Genomic DNA, 17578 nt, shown 5'->3' on the forward strand with positions numbered 1-17578 from the left:
GTCGATTCGAATTGGAGCAGGCGACCCCCCACTCGAGAGCCCTCGAGTGAAAACCTGGCGTCAGTCCGCCTTAGCGGGCTTTTTGTCAGCTTCCCGCTTGTCTTGACGGAAGCTCTGTTTCCAGGGAGTGCGGGATTTCTGAGAAGCCTTTTTTCCTGAAAAAGAGGGACGACCCGATCCCCAAGAGGGCTGACCGGACCGTCCCCTGGACCGAAAGGGCCGCCGACTACTACCGGCACTAGGCCTGCCCGACGCAGAAGCCACAGTTCTTCGCTGTGGTAAGGCCGCTTCTTTTGCCTTTGCCTTGACAATCAGCTCCGTGAGGTCAGATCCAAATAACTGACCACCCTTGTAAGCTAAAGATAGCAAACCTTGCTTGGAAACCGAGTCCCCGGTCCACTGTCTGAGCCACAGTGCTCTTCTGACTGCCGCCGAGGATTGCGCCCTGGACAGCAGTGACGCGGTATCCAAACCTGCATCACTGCCATATCGGGCCGCATCCTCCAACAACTTGAAAAGCCCATCTACCTCGGATAGCGGGGATCCATCCTGCCACGCCGTCCGTAGATGGTCCAACCAGCTTAGGGAAGCTTTACAAGCACACATGGATCCTAGCACCGCTCTGAATTCATGACCCGCGGCCTCGTAGATGGATTTCGCCGCCATCTCCGTTTTTCTGTCCAGCGGATCCTGCAGACTCGCCTTCCCTTTAACAGGCAGTAATGAGGATTTGCTAAGCTGGGATAAAGGGACATCCACTTCAGGAGAAGGAATCCAATTATCAATCAACTCCGTGGAACACGGATACAGTGCCTCAAAAAAACCGTGTCCCCTGAAAACGTTTATCTGGACACAGGCGTTCCTTCTCCACTGCCCCATTAAGCTCATCCAGAGATGGTAATGCCAAGCGCGACCTATGCGACTCCTGAAACATCCGGGCCGACTTACCAGGACGTCTAGTTACCTCCTCCGGAAACTGTAACGCCTCCCTCATGGCTCCAATAAAAGCCTCTGCACGGCCCAAAAAAGAGGCAGAGTGCCACTGCCGATCCTCCTTATCCGAATCGGACATCTCCCCATCTGAGCTTGAAGGGGAACCCTCCATAACAGAGATCTCCGAGTCGCTGCGCGGGGAGGGCAGCACCGGCCTGTGGCGCTTCCTGCCATGACAGGATCTAGCTGACACCCAATAACCTAGAAGGTCAGACAGGCCATCAATAGAACGAGTGAGGGCCTCCATTTTGACCACTGCCCCATCACCGAAACCCCCGACCGCTGCGCTTGACGCCGTCGAGGACTCCTGCGTGTCAGACACGCGAGACTGATCCTGTAGCGGACCTGGGAGACGGTCCGCACCTCCTGGACCCTGATCTGACATGCCCTCACACAGTATATGGCAGGTTAAACCTGTCAGTAAGTAGGACAGTGTGGTTTCTTAAAAGAAAGCTGAAGGGTTAAAGCTCTTAAAGAGAGAGCTACCCTCAGAAAGGTGCCCTGCGCTGAGGGGTTAAGCTTCTGCCCTGACAGGCAGAAGCGACTCACCCAGCTGGCCGCGGTGCAGTGTTCCTTCGGTCTGTCGGGAGGAGAGGAGAGTGAGGAGCCCGATGGAAGCCGTTCAGTAATGGCCGCCGCGCTGTGAGGAGAGAGAAACCGGAAGAGGAGGGGCAGGAGAAAGCGCGCGCTCAGAGCGCTTCCTGCCCGCGAAAGACCGGGAAGGCGCGAAGCCACGCCCCCCGCCGGCTTAAAAAAAAAGCGCGCGCGCCTCCTCCGCTCTCCGCTCCTGCCCCGCTTCCATGTCCTGCAGGCATCCACCTGCGGACAAAAAAACACAAGTCACCACATGAATACATGTAGCAGCGGCTGCCGCAGCAGCCGCTGAAGCACTCAAAACACATTAACATGCTGAGTACTCACCCAGCTGAGCGCCACAGGGACCCCCAGGGATTTGTGGCGCTGTGCCCAAGCTTCCCCCCAGGGCGGAGAACGCAGTGACCCCAGATGCGCGGTTTGCGTCCCCGCCAGGGAAGCATCCCTCATCCCCCGGGGCCGGCAGGGTTCTGCAGGGACCTCTCTCAAAGGGTAATGCAGATCCGCCAAGGGAGGGGTGGGGGTCCAGCAGCGCTGAGACCCCTGAGACCTCAAGACCACGGGGGTCCAAGTCTCTGTCCGATAAAAATAAAAAAATTTTCTGAGGAGCTGCTTCCAGCAGCGACCATCCTCTGTGACCTCAAATTTTAGACTGGAGAGCTGGAGTAGGAGGAGCCCAAGCTGGAGGGGCCGGACAACACTCTTTTTTTAATCTGAGGTGTTCTATCCTATGTGGGCTCCGCCTACCCACTAGTAATGACTGTCTCCCTTCCTTCCATCTGCTGCTGAAACGCTTGGTAGAAGGTCTGCCATGTTCCCCAATGATAATCCGCATGTGCTGTGGAAATTTCAGCTGCTTATTATCATTGCAGAAAAAACGCAGCACTACCAATTACTTTGCGGAAGCGCTGCGTTTTCGCCGCCATTGACTTGCATTGGAACGCTTGGATTCCGCATCACTGCATCTGTACATGCTGAATCCAAGCGTTTCAATGTGAGGATGGTAACCGGGTCTGGAGGAGAGGAGACTCTCCTCCAGACCGGGGCACCATAGAACCTGTAAAAAAAGAATAAAAGAAAAACTAAATATTATATTTACCTTTTGATGGCCCGCGGTGCGCTCGTCTTCGCTTGCTGGCAGATCGCGGTGGACTGAAAGACCTGCGCTGACGTCATTTAGTCATGTGACGGCAGGTCCTTCAGTGTACCGCGAGCCGCCGGCAAGCCGAGAAACATCGAATCAAGACTCCGGGGGCCATCAGAAGGTAAGTATATATTTATTTTTTACCATTCTTTATGGTCACACTATATAAATCCATGCTGTTTGCATGGATTTATATAGTGTGACCAAGTTGTCAAGCACTTTCCAAGTGATGCTAAAATTGCTTGGAAAGCGCTTGTCAACCCGCATGCGGAAATACATGTGAAGAACGCTTCACTTCCGCTTGTCCCTGGCAGGAAAAACGCATGTACAATCCGCATGTACAATCCGCATGTACAATAAGCATGCGTTTTTTTCGGCCAGGGAGATGCAGAAACGCTCAGAAAAAAAACAGAGCATTTCTGCATTGTGGGCACATAGCCTTAGAGAGAACACATGAGTGTTTGGTAAACTGAGTGCTCCTGACTATAGTGGAATCAGAAAATAGCTGCTGGCCGAAAGTTTGTCTCAGCTATTTAAAGTGTATGGGGGAGAGCTTAAGATAAGCGACCAATCTGCAGATAAATATCTTTGGGCTCATGCAGACGTCCATGAAAATCAGTCTGATCACTGACCCGAGCAGGACTGCCTCACAGAAATATATGCAGCTGGGACAAACAGGGTGGGAGAGCCGCAGCAAGTCCGTGCAGTGCAATCAGAGATCGGATCTATTTGCATGAGCACTTAAGAGTATGGCTAAGGGGTGCACCGTCATCTTTTCATTAATTTAATTTTTATATTTAAACCCTCTGATACTGGAGAAATGCTAATGCTTTCTATATGCAAATAGCCTTTTCAAAAGGAAGATGATTTGATCTCAGGCGCCACCTATTGGATGTAGCAATCCTAAAAGTCAATATAGACTCTTTAACGAGCCTTGTCACATGACTTCACATAAAAAGCCATACCAGAAACTCCACTTGCAGACACACATTTCAGGGTGCTGCAAAGCAGGAGATCTGATTTGGCTAGGTGAGAGGCATCTGGGAGACTAAGGGGGAACATTTTTCCTTGTGGAGAGTACCAAACTGGTATAAGGAGACTTAATGGCCATGAAGTGCTCCTCTGGGATTTTAAATAAGCAAATAGTCTCTTCAGAAGGATCAAGTCTTCTACCTTATGAAGAGGCTATTTGCGCATTTAAATACCCAGAGGAGCATTGCATGGCCAAGAAGTCTCCTGAAGTTGGTCTGGCACTCTCCGCAAGGAGAAATGTTCCCCTTTAGAACCCTAGTCCTTTCTAAAGACCGAATATAAACTGGAAAAAAAAGCAAATATATAACACAGGCTGAACTGATAAAGTATCGGCTCATATAAACAGAATACAGAAAGAAGTCTTATTTGCCAAGTCTTCTCTTCACTATATTTTATTGGCAATGATTAGGATGTAATTATTTATCAAGTTCACCCAACTGTTTTGAACTATTTTCTGCTAATTGTTCTGCTCGTGATAAGTTATTCCGGCTCTCCATAAGGCTATGTGCCCACGTTGCGGACCTGAAGCATATTTTTTACGCTTCTCCCTGGCGGGAAAATCGCATGCGGATATTACATGCGGTTTTCCCGCCAGGTAGAAGCGTTTGTGAGGCGTCTTTGCATGCATTTCCGCATGCGGGTTATCAAGCACTTCTCCAAGCATCACTTGGAAAAGTGCTTGACAACTTGTTCAGAATGGTAAAAAATAAACTTTATACTCACCTTCTGATGCATTCTCTGCCCCGTCCGGAGTCTTGAGCGGCTCACGCTGTTGTGTGCAGGACCTGCGGTGACGTCATTGAGTCATGTGGTGGGTCACATGACTCAATGACGTGGCAGGTCCTTCAGAAAACAGCGCGACGGAGGGAAAACATCAGAAGATAAGTATAAACTTTATTTTTTTCTTTTTTTTTACAGGTTCTTTGGTACCCAGGTCTGGAGGAGAGTCTCCTCTCCTCCAGACCTGGGTACCATCCGCACATTGATTCCGCTGCGCTTCCGCAAAATTAATGAACATGCTGCGGATTTTTGACCGCAGCATATACGCTGCGGAAAAATCCGCAGCATGGGCATTGACATTGCGGAATGCCATTGGGGACCATGGGGTGCGGATATACATGCGTTTTTCAAGCGTTTACGCTGCGGAAATTCCGCAGCATATACGCTTGAAAAAAACTACGTGGGCACCCAGCCTAACAAAGAAATATGCAAGCGACTAATAAGTTCAGCAGAAATTACTTCAATTAACCAACATTTATGTCGGCAGATTATAAATCAGTCCTCATTCTTTTCTGGGGCTTTGACAGGCAACATGCAGTGAGGAAGATGCTATCTTTCTTTGCAGGACAGACGACGTCTAACAAGTTTAACATCCCATTTTATTTTAAAACCGGGCAGCAATATTTCATCTTTCAATTTTCTTGGTTGAGCTCTTTCTTGGAAGAGGGGCAAGAAGTTATCAATTATACCTCCGGGAAGATATAAACCCGGTATTTCAGACACTCACGCACCTTTACACTCAATTAGACATGTGAAATTGCCCAGGAAAATTTATTGCTAGTGTCAAACTAACTTTGGTCGTGGCATAATTACTAACATTTACTATAGGGAGGGTGTATAAATAAAAACACGAACCGGTTATCTTAATTTGAATCAGAAAATAAAAGCACATACAGAGCAGCCACTCTGCCGAGCCCGTCACATGCAACAAATCTTATGGCCCTGCAACATTTACATATACGGCACCAACAAAACCAGATTGTGTACAGGCAGTAAAACATTCAGATAAGAGAGGGGTGGGGAAGCATACTTATGTCCTCCGATAAAATAGAAGGCCATTATAAAATGACATGTGGATCAGACTTATAGCTAAGAAATCTGGTATTATGGCCATAAAACCCAGGGAAGTGTTTACGGGGTATGGGAACAGCACGGGAGCTCCTCCATCATTACCTGTGACCATATGTAACACAGAGGGCATAGACGCATGGACAAAACCCCAATAAATATCAGTCAGGATGGCATGGGCATGAAAAAATGGCCAGGGAAAACAGATGAAATGTCTATGCCTAGTATAAGACCAGAGAAAGGACTGTAAGACAGGGACTGTCTTGTACCGTCACCCGTAGTACCTGGAGTAATCAGTTAATTATCTTAACTATTGATTAATTAAATCAGGTTTTTGTTACATGCATTTTTTTCATCTGGCACTTCAATTTTGTGCTTTTTTTTTTTATACAGATCGTAAAAAAAAGAAAATATATAGTCTTGCTTTTTTACACTTCTACATTTGGTCTTTTCAAGAAGAGTTTTCAGCAGGCTCCTTATCAGCAGAGGCAGGATTACAATGACAGGTAATAGCTCCTATACACAGCTCCTCCCTTCACAATGATCTTTGCATATGCTCATTAAGAAGTTTAAATACACAAGTTTAGGTCAGAGTCTGTTCATTACGGCTAGATACATATATTTCCTAAAACAACAGGAAGTTGGAGTTCAAAAAAGTGTCAGTGTGAAGGGTTACAATTGCAAGATTTCCATCCTTTATTTTTAACACAGATTGTGATGTAGGGAAAAAAATATGTTTAACACAAAAATATGATTTAAAGGAGTGGTCTGCTTACAATAAAAAAAAAACAAAATGCGTTGCTCCGCTGCACCACCTTCCCTGCTGGCTGCGGCGCTTGTGTCACGTCGACAGGGCGGCAGTCACACAGCGAGCTCAGCAGCTCTGAGTGGAGCATTCCGTCTACACGGGCAGTGGCGGAGACTCGCAAGTGGGCCCAGGGTCAGTACAGCGCAATTTGTTTTTTTTAATACCAAACTGCACCCAGGGACAAACGTTAACTGAAAGGGAACCACCCCTGTAAAGAGGTAATTTGCTGATGATAGATTCCCTTTAAAGAGGACGGGTCTCATAAATGTGCTATTTTTTTACCTGGTATAAATACTGCTGTTCTTTTGAATTCGGCAATTTTTCTTTTGCCCATGTTCCTGAAATAGGATTCTGTCTTACCTGTATGTAAATATAGTGATTTCAGCCAAGTGAGCTCTAATGCTCTTTGGGGATTTTCATGTATATGCCCAGTTGGGTAAAAAAAAAAAAAAAAAAAAAAACTGATTTATAAACAGGGAAGAAGGGGCCATATCTCAGGAAGAGAGAGACAAGAATTAAAAAAAAAAAGCAATGCCAAATTAAAGGGGGTGCCCATTACTAGGACAACCCCTTCTCATTCTCCATGTTTGGCCCCGATAAAATAAAAGATCCCGTTGCCATTCCAGCAGTGTCGGCACTCGTGTTCCCGAGGCTCTTGTGCGGTTATTATGACATGTGAGCCCTGCACCCAAAACAGCGCATGTGTCACGGTCCCCAGCTTCGGACAAAACGAACATGAAGAGGAAATCCGGGCTATGGCTGCTCTCTGACTCCCTCTTCATGTTTGATTTGTCCAAAGGCGACTACAATGATGCCAGTGCTGATTGGGTGCAGGGCTGACATACCATAACAACTGCAGGAAAGCCTCGGGAACACGAGTGTCAACACCGCTGGAAGAGCGTCGGCACGGGAGGGGCGTGCAGGTGTTTTTATTTTATCGGGGCCAAACAAGGGGATGTCTTAGGAGTGGACAACCCCTTTAAAAAGGAGAGCAGTTGCATTTACACCAGGCAAAAAATAAATTACATTTATGGCAAGTGACAGGTCTACTTTAGAATTTAAAATGTGCGTTTCCGCTGAAAGAAAAGTTTAAAGGGCAGTAAAAATACACTTTCACTAGCTGGACTTCCCAACATCGCACCCAGACCCACCATCTGTAGTCTCGGCCTGCGCAATGACCTCACACGAGCTCTCTAGTCTCGGCCTGCGCCATGACCTCACACGAGCTCTGTAGCCTCAATCTACGCCATGACATCACACGAGCTCTGTAGCCTCGATCTGCGCCATGACCTCACACGAGCTCAGTAGCCTCGATCTGCGCCATGACCTCACACGAGCTCTGTAGCCTCGATCTGCGCCATGACCTCACACGAGCTCAGTAGCCTCGATCTGCGCCATGACCTCACACGAGCTCAGTAGCCTCAATCTGCGCCATGACCTCACACGAGCTCAGTAGCCTCGATCTGCGCCATGACCTCACACGAGCTCAGTAGCCTCGATCTGCGCCATGACCTCACACTAGCTCTGTAGCCTCGATCTGCGCCATGACATCACACGAGCTCTGTAGCCTCGATCTACGCCATGACATCACACGAGCTCTGTAGCCTCGATCTGCGCCATGACATCACACGAGCTCTGTAGCCTCGATCTGCGCCATGACCTCACACGAGCTTTGCAGTCTGGACCATCTTATAAGATAGCACTTCGGTGGCCTAATCACATTACTGCAAGTTGCTGTGGCCACTGTGAATGGACAAGTGGGAACAAAAGCCATCAAATGTTAAGGGAATATACTATACGTGATAAGAAAACCCCTTTTATTTTGGAAACCAGATTACAAAGAGAAAACTCGATAGAGTTTAAGTTGGAATGTAAAGGAAGCGCTATAAAGCAATTTCCTTAAGCAAGCTAAAGTATGTACAAGCTCCAAACAGAGCTTTAGTTTAATAGTTAACTTTGGGATTAACACTTTTTTTGGACTCCGTATACTCCTCACCTTCAGTTTAGAAAAGATTTACATGTTGTACGTCAAGAAACCTATATTTCTGGATCTGAACATTCTTATTAGGAAAAGTGTGTTTGCAGATCATGGTCTTTGGGAGCCCAGCTGCAAATAAAAGATGTCAGCGAAAGATCGAGGAAACTATAAAATGTGACTGTGTGTGATAAAGAAAAACAGTAATGTCCTTTATTCTGAATACATGAATTTTCACAAAACCTGACAAATTTATTTGTGAAGTAAAATTGTTATCCAACAGTCAAAAGAATATTTCCTTTGGGAGATGTAGTGTAATTTAATGTGGGACTCGTGAAGCCTCTGGTTCTGCGTTCAGCAAAATGTATTCCCATCAAATCCAGTTCACAGAGGCAGGCAGCTGGAGAGACAAGCACTTTGTAAAAGTCATTATCTGCTCGCAGTGAGCAATTGCCTTACCACCAGGCTATATCCATCTGGATTTATCTCACTCCTCCACCTTTCTAAGGGAGAGGCCGGGTGTCAGCCGCACTTGTACAAGTTATTAAGACAACCAGCGGTACAGATGGCTACAAAACTAAGTGACTTGCCTGTGCTGGCCTCTGCGCTCCTCATTTCCATGCTGACAACAACAAACACAGAGCAGCATTACAAGACACTACTTCCTAATCTTTTCAGCACATTCACACCTCATTATCCGCTAAGTGCTGCTGGCTTCACAAGCTCTCTGCTGCCTCTACCACCAGGAAACTACTTGGGGAGACTGACGTGCCGCAGAGCCTTGGGGCTATATGGACTTCGGTATGAATGGCTCTGCTAATTCAGTCTTGATTGTGTTAACCTTGAAGGTCATTTAATATCTTCTGAAGGCTATTTTTATAGCGCATTACTCCAACGCCCAGTTTATGGGTCCAGAAGCAGGAATCCAGAGTCCAGGCTAATAAGTCAACAGACTTTATAAGGACCCATCTGATTGTCACGGCCAACCCCCTCTAAAGTACGCACAGAAAGCTGGACATCTGTCTTAGATACTGCGTGTCCGAACAGCTATTTCCCCCCGTCCAATTATACACATGGACACTTGTCTCAGGCCAAGAGAGCATTTTTTTCTGAATGGATAGAAATCCACTGGTAGCAGCGCATCTCCTGTGACAACCTGTGCTAAGACACAACATGCCCAATTGTTCTTTCAACCATTAACACCTGTTAGGTTTGTTGGGGTAGTTAGACAATTCTACACCCTGCTAGACATTAAATCACCAGCCAGTCCGGTCAAAATCAGTGGATTTTGGAAAAACCCATCTAATTTGTATGGTCACCTCAAACCTCTAATATGACCTATGTAATCAAACTTCAGCCGTACAAGGCAGTTGCCATATATTTTTCCAATAAGATCCAGTTGGTGCCATGGAAAATAAGAACTTACTATTAAAATAACAAACATAATTTGGTTGTGTAATGGGATTTTTTCTATGGGATGATGAATGTTGGATAGATTCAGTTGACAGCTGTCTTACTGTATGTCTATCCTGAAGTACTTGCTGGCAATGTTAAAAGACTTAAATAGATTTGGATAAGCCATTGCCTCTATTCAGTAGTAGTGATCGGTGGGGGGCGAGGTCCTGAGACACAAGCGGTCACACACAGCTAACAACTCCGTTTATCCTCGAGCACGAGCAACACATTTAAGGGATCGAAAGAAGAAAAAAACAAACGACAGAGCTCTGTGCACTTTCCAGCATAAGCCAAGAACTCCTGCCCCTTGGTTTGGGCGATTGATGGAGGTCTTCGGAACTATGCTCCCGGGATCAATGGTACGGAACAGGTCTATAATGTTTAAAAAAATTATTTTAAAAGTTTAGTTTCTTTTTTTGGGATCTAACACAAAATGCTTGACTCCAAATAACTACAAGAGCATTCAATGCTGGGGACGTTTCTGCAGAATGTTCATGGATTTCTACAAAAGTTCATTCATGTGAGTGAAACTGTACACATCAAATCTGAGACTTTATCCTTAAATCGCTTTACCCCCTTTTAAGGTTGAATTCCAACTTTGTAGATATATTTTTTGCAGAAGGTTTTACAACTGCCCCATTTATTGAAAACAACCTCGTTGATACGAATAGAACCTTAGTCAGTCGCAGAAATTTCTACAACAAGATCTGCAGAGTGTGAATTCACTAACGCTGGGGCTGACCTGCAGATTGCAGTCATATAAAATACACAGTAGTTATATAAAAGGCAGACATGACTGTATAAAACCCAATGTACATAATCCATTGGAGACTTACCTCTTTAAAACATGGTGAAGGATTCCTAATTTGTTCTAGCATGGCCCACTTGACAGTGGCCTGTCTGATATTCCCATCATACTCTCGGGAGCTTTGGGTGCCACTTGGTGTACCTCTTGAACGCTCATATCCTGGCTCATTAAAGTATGGTTCGGATACAAGGATAAGGGACTGGACTGACACTAATACCTACAATTACAGAAGGACACAAGAATTGGGATGATGAGAATGAGAAGCACAAACTCTTCTCCAGCATGACACGACAGTTTGTTTTAGGGGAATACTTGGAGACTGACGAATCGGCATTTTTATCCTAACCATTTCTAGGCTTTGTGTTCCTTTAATAATAGCTGTCAGTTCAGTGACTGCTTCTCGGAGATCAGCAGTCAGAAATACGGATTACCTACGCAGCAGCATGTGGAAAGTATGGGAAAGCAATTCATACGCTGCTCTAACTAATGAGTCCAAAGTCGGAGCAAGACAGCTGAAATCACAGGCTCTTCTGCAGACTGCTCGCGGAGAGTGTAAGTCATCATTATGACCGATTCCTGGACAGACAGCTGTACGTTTCAGCATGATATACAAACTAAAGTGCTATTAAAATGAGGGAATAGCAATCTCTGTCAAATTATTCACTTGGGCCCAATTCTGTTGCCAGTGTAATACTTTGCATGTGGAGGGCTCTACACATTATCATTTATCAGATTTATACTACGTATATGTCCTGCTGGCGTCAGCTTAACCAGTGAGTAAACCACATTAAAAAAGCAGGGCTTCTTCAAATGCTGCATGTACGTTGTCCTGTAGCCCAAAGTAACATGGATGTGTATCATATGCGGAGATGTACAATTTTAAAGAAGGTCTCCAGGTCGAAAGTTGGCAGCTATCTGCTCTTACTGTATTCCCTCTACTCCTCTGGGCCTTTTTACATACTGGTAAATGGTATGGTCTATACCAAAGGGGTGGTGCTCAGAGGAGAATTATGCAGAGCAGTCCAGACACAACCCCAGAAAATTCTGTGAGCCACACCCCCTTGGTAAAAAAATTATAAAAGTTAAATTGAAAGGGCCCATACCTATGGAACAGATGGGTGGATTTCTAAAAAAAAAAACATGGAATACTAAAAGAGTAAAAACTGGCCACTTTTGACCTGGTGAAGGCCTTCTTAAATGTGCTGGGAAAAAAGACCGACTCCGCCACTAATGGACGTTCTTGTTTACAATCTACGAAATAAGACCGTGAGGTTGGCTCCTTCCCAGAAGAGATTCTGCACTGCGTGTACATAGGTTCTTTAGGATTTATTTTTTATTAAGTCAGCTGTCAGTATCGAGGGTGTAGGTTAAAATACTTACCCAGTGCTTCTCTTCTGCTGTTTCCAGCGCTGCTCTCGTTGCGTTCTGTATCATGTGACCAGCCGGTTTACACGGCATCTTCTGGGTGCGCAGGAAGAAATCTGGAGTGGTACTAAACCTTTGACATGTTTGTTTTGTCACATTTCATTGCAGTAATGATTTAAGCAGATCGGTGGAGGTCTGGAGACCCTTGCCGACTGTTCAACCTCCCCTACCTTCCTTTTCTCATCGAGAAGTGCGCAGCTCAGAAGACAGGTGGGCACAGCTCCTGCCTGATCGTGTATGTAGCCCAGAGAACGGATATAATCAAAAGCATGGGATTCATAGCCTACTCTGTGTACACGTTTAGGCAGGAACTGTGCAAGCTCCTCTCGGGAGAAAAAGGGGAGGTAGTAGGTGGGGTGATTTGAGTAATCGGTGAGGTTCACAAGAACCCCCAAAATCTGCTCTGAAATCTTAAAACAAAAAACATATCAAAGATTTAGCTACGCTTAGTAAATATTGAACCTCTGCTGATCCAACCTGATCGGTTGTGCACCTACCGTTCAGATATTTCGGTATTCTTGGAAACCTCTTTAAGATGCCATGCCTCTGACACAAACAGCCATTTTAATTTGTATTAAAGCTCCTTCATTATAAAACAGCTTGTGTGTGTAATATATTTTGCGGAAAAATAGTATACTAGCATTGATAAGCTTCCACCCCTGGCTCCAGGTACAAGACTAAGAATGGCTCAAATAACTCTCAGAATATTAAATACAAGTACCTGTAAAAAACTTGATGTCTGTGGATTCCATTTCTCCTCTGGTCTCCCATGCCAAGTGTTAAGTATGCTTAAACAAACCTGTGTGAATGACAGAATATGCACATTACTTTACTACAAGCAGAACATTTATTGTGTAATTATTGATATAGAAAGTATTGTGTATGACAGGACACATGTTCAGATTTTACACACTATTCGTTCAGAGGTTACGCCAATTTGCAGCAAATGTGTAAGCTTTATTACAGGAGACCTTTTCTGTTGGCAAAAGACTGTTTACCACCCTTGGCCTCATCAGACTAGTCCAGTACCGTACAAAGGTCTCCTACAAGGCAGTATGTCCTCTATTTTTCTCAATTTGCAGGACCTCACTTATAAACTGAGCTCCTATCATCAGGTGAGAACTAATGATAAAATGTCTCTTTTTATAAATATTCCCGAAAATTGCTTAGTGACGTACGCTTTTTAACTTATTTTAGTATATCAACACACAATGAATAAAAGATATGCCATAAATACAGTACCCTGGTATATAGGAGGCCTAAAATTCCATATAGACATGTTACAGCTACACACCCAAATGTAGGTGCAAACAAAGATGAATATATATATAGATAGATAGATGGATAGATATTTGTGGCCTAAATAAGATAATGGGGCAGATTTGTCAATGCTGTAATTCCTCGACAGTGTGAGTTTTAGGCGCCCATACACACTGGATAGCTCAGCTCTCCTGACTCCAACTTACACAGTAAGGCTCAACTCTGCCAAATGCTCCTCAATTATGTCGCTGCCAGACAGTACTGGAAGCATGGCCTGATCTTTCTCTTTCCTGACATCTGTCTGGGAGAGTCGGAGGCCCCCATAGACATTAGACTGTTATAGGGTTTGGCCAACGTTAGTCTAGTGTGTATGGGGGCTATTAGATGTGACAGTCATACAGTGAAAATGCTCCAGATTTATCACAGTAGTTGACGCTGTTTCATACATCCGGTGCATGTTTAGACTGTTTAGTCTAAGCTTACACCACCCATTGTTACTTTTTGCCACAGGTGCTACACTTTTGGCCCATTTTTTAGAGTACAATGTTGCACGATGGGTCCCTTTCACTTTAAGCAATGTATTCCCCAACTCCAGTCCTCACGGCCCCCAACAGGTCATGTTTTCAGGATTTCCGTAGTTTTTCCCAGGTGATGGGTTTATTGCCTGTGCACGTGATGGAATCATCACCTGGACAATACGAAGGCAATCCTGAAAATATGACCTGTTGGGGGCCGTGAGGAATGGAGTTGGGGAACATTGCTCCAAGCCATACCCTTTTCGGTGCGGCTACGACCCTTGTTGGGTGAAAAAAAAACAAAAAAGTGTCTAACACTCAATAAATATGGTGCAAGCCACCAAAAAGGCAGAATTCTGGTGCATTTAACTTAATAAATGTTACCCACAAATTAGTAAATGTAATAAGGACCCCTCAGATGTCCAGCAGACGAGAAGTGGTCTTGCAGCAGCTGTACAGATTTCCATTACCCCTTCCTTAGCTGGTAAGAGCTGTCAGAGACCTGATATAATAAACTGCAATGGCAGCAAGATTTCGAAGGAATTTCTCCCTGGATAGCTGTCACCTGAACATTAAACGCGTTGCCAGCCCGATTTTTAATTGGTTTGTTAAACACTTGGAGGCCTGCTGCTACGGAGAGACCTCTGCGCTGCCGCTGCTCCCTGTAGTTCAGGCATTTCTATATATAGCAATAGACCGTGCAATGGTAGTCAAAAGGTTTAGCAGAAAGCCTATCGTCAGCAAGCGCGGCTGCAGGTGCTATATTTGGACGGCTCAATCTAGTTAAATGAAGAAAATACATGTAAAATTCCAAGTTACACATCATTAGGAAAGCCGTGTCTGCGTGCATGGGGGCTGGTGGTGTGCGGAGGGAAGATTTCTGTCAGGAGCAGAAAATCTTGTTATATAACCCAGCAGATTCATTCTCTGGTCTGCAGTGCAATGACCCTAACGAAGCATGTCACAGCGTTATGGTATTATTATCTGGTAATAGCGCCTATGCGCTTCTACCATACATAGAGATAAGCCAACAACATGGACTCCGTCCAATGTCCTAATGCAGAATAATGGGCGCACATACAGTCCTATGGTATACAGCGGATTCATGCCTTGCTGATGTAACTCAGGATTACATTGATTTAATTACCACTGTAAAAGCATTACACTACAGATGGTAATTGTATGGATAGCGCACTGACTTCTCATGCCAAGCATGACGATATATAGTGTCTCGTATCCGCACCAGCTCATTCAGGGGGGCTTGCTGACAATCTGCAGATTTCTGCATTACAGACAAGCCCTTTAAGAGGTATTAGGGAACACAAAAATACCTTACACGCCTCCTATTTCATGACAATACAGCCCCCTAAATCCCTAACCCTGAGAATGACTTTACTGGGAAGCGTCCACATGGGATAAAACTGCTGCACAATTACAGTGGAAAATCTGCTGCCTTTACAATGCAAAAAGTAAAATCCACAGTGAAAATCACCAGCATAAATCCACATACTGTGAATGTCAAATCTGCAGTGTCAGGCAAATGACAGAAGGGGTGTCTAATCTTGTTCCTTAAACTCTAATTAGGAATGTAAAGTAGTGCAAGTGTATTAAAATACTTACTGATTGCCATCTTTCTAGGTTTCTAACACTGCTCCAGTCCTCTTCTGGACCATGTGACCGCTGTGCCAGATCACAATGTGGGGCAAAGCAGCTTTTACAATGTCATGAGAACCAAAACGCAGCTCCATAAACTTACATTAAAGAGTTTGCCCACTACTTTTTCATTTACGACAAATCAATGTCTGATCGGTTGGGGTCAGATACCCGGTGTCGGCTGCTGGCCGAAAGTATTCAATGCAGAGCTGGCCTTCTCCTGAGTGGCCGGGGCTAAGTACTACACATCAGCCTCCTATTCAAATCAATAGGAGGCAGATGTGTAGTACCCTGTGGCGGCCACTATCAGATGACGGAGCAGCTCCGCAAGTGAGTACTTCCAACCGTCGATACAGATGGCAGCTGATCAGCAGGGGTGTCGGGAATCGGACCCCTACCGATCAGACATTGATTACCTATCCTAAGAATTGTTCATCAATAAAAAAGTAGTGGACAACTTCTTTAAGAAAGCAAAATCCACTCCACACATATACCCCAGTCTGATGCGGTTAGTCTGATTTCAGGCCATAGGGTCCAGAAGAATACTGGAGAAGTGCTGGAAACTGGGATGACGCCAATTGATAAGTATTTTAATACACTTGCACTATATTACATACACGATCGGAGCGATTGGAAAAAGAAAAAATTGCTGAGACGACTGCTTTAATAAGATCTCGATTTGTAAAATCTCATCCACAATGCTGCTTCAATAATATGCAATGAAATTTCCTTTCAGAAAACCCACTAAGTACATGATCATTGTGGTCATATGCCTACTGTACATCATAGTTTTAGAGATACCCACAATAACAGAGTGGTCATACAACACATCTAATCATGATTAAACTGAAGAGAGTCTTGTACCTTCCCATCGTTGTAAAGGTTTGGATTAAACCGAACACTGTGTCCGCCCGTAGTCTCTAAATTCACAAGCGGAGGTGAATTTGGGTAATCTTGAGGAAAGTAGACGTCAAATTCAAAACACCCATTAGCATATGGTGTGTCTGCTGGTCCAGTTATCAAAACCTGCGGAAAACAAATGCCACATTAAATACATGAATATTCATTGCATAAAGGAAGTATAGACCGATACATGCTGTAATGCTGCGTGCCCACTATGCGTTTTTCCAGCGTTTTTGCCGCGGAATTTCCGCAGCGAAAACGCTTAAAAACCTATTGGTAATACGTGCCCCATGGTCCCCAATGATAATCCGCATATGGTGCACATGCTGCGGAAATTTCCACTGTGGATTATCATTGCGGAAAAATACGCAGCTTGTCGATTAATTTTGAGGACACGCAGCGTAATTGCCGCCATTGACTTGCATTGAAACGCATAATATCCATGTCAGTACATTTGTACACACGGATATTATGCGATTCTATGTGAGGTTGGTACCCCGGTTTGGAGAAGAGGAGACTCTCCTCCAGACCCAGGTACCATAAAACCTGTTAAAAAAAAAAAGAAATAAAAAAAATAAAAATAAAGATTATACTTACCTTCCGATGTCCTCCCAGTGTTTTCTCCGCTCCGTCTGGTCTGCTGTATGGGTCGCGGTGTTGTCAAGGACCTGCCATGATGTCACTGAGTCATGTGACCTGACACATGACTCAATGACGTCACCGCAGGTCCTTCACACCACCGCGAGCCGCCCAAGACACTGGACGCAGCAGAGAAAATACCGGGAGGACATCGGAAGGTAAGTATAATCTTTATTTTTTTTACCATTCTTCTTATTTTTTTTTTTAACTAACTTGGTCACACTACTATAAATCCATGCCGGTTGCATGGATTTATATAGTGTGACCAAGTCGTCAAGCACTTTACCAAGTGATGCTAAAATCGCTTGGAAAAGTGCTTGATAACCTGCATGCAGAAACACTTGACAAATGCTTCTACCTGGCAGGAAAAACGCATGTAAAATCCGCGTGCGTTTTTCCTGCCAGGGAGAAGCGGAAAAAATATGCAGCATTTCTGCATCGTGGGCACATAGCCTTATTCCTGCACGATTGTTACATCTCTGTAAACAAAACACTGGGCACCTGCTGGTAACTATGTGCTGCACTG

At 44.9% G+C, this 17578-nt stretch overlaps 1 protein-coding gene across 9 annotated transcripts in view; it reads right to left on the bottom strand.

The window, feature by feature from the left end:
* BIRC6 (baculoviral IAP repeat containing 6) overlaps positions 1-17578 on the bottom strand; it is a 288254-nt gene that overhangs the window by 23287 nt on the left and 247389 nt on the right. For all 9 annotated transcript variants that reach the window (XM_073672646.1, XM_073672640.1, XM_073672642.1 and 6 more), the window contains exons 70-72: positions 16375-16536; positions 12804-12881; positions 10686-10874 (exon numbers count right to left, since the gene is read on the bottom strand). In XM_073672646.1, the coding sequence (XP_073528747.1) occupies positions 10686-10874; positions 12804-12881; positions 16375-16536 (429 nt within the window). The remainder of the gene's footprint in view (positions 1-10685; positions 10875-12803; positions 12882-16374; positions 16537-17578) is intronic.

This window comes from Phyllobates terribilis, unplaced genomic scaffold (genome assembly GCF_046119375.1).
Source record: "Phyllobates terribilis strain yellow unplaced genomic scaffold, ASM4611937v1 Scaffold_3__8_contigs__length_932513732, whole genome shotgun sequence".
NCBI classification, from domain to species: domain Eukaryota; kingdom Metazoa; phylum Chordata; class Amphibia; order Anura; family Dendrobatidae; genus Phyllobates; species Phyllobates terribilis.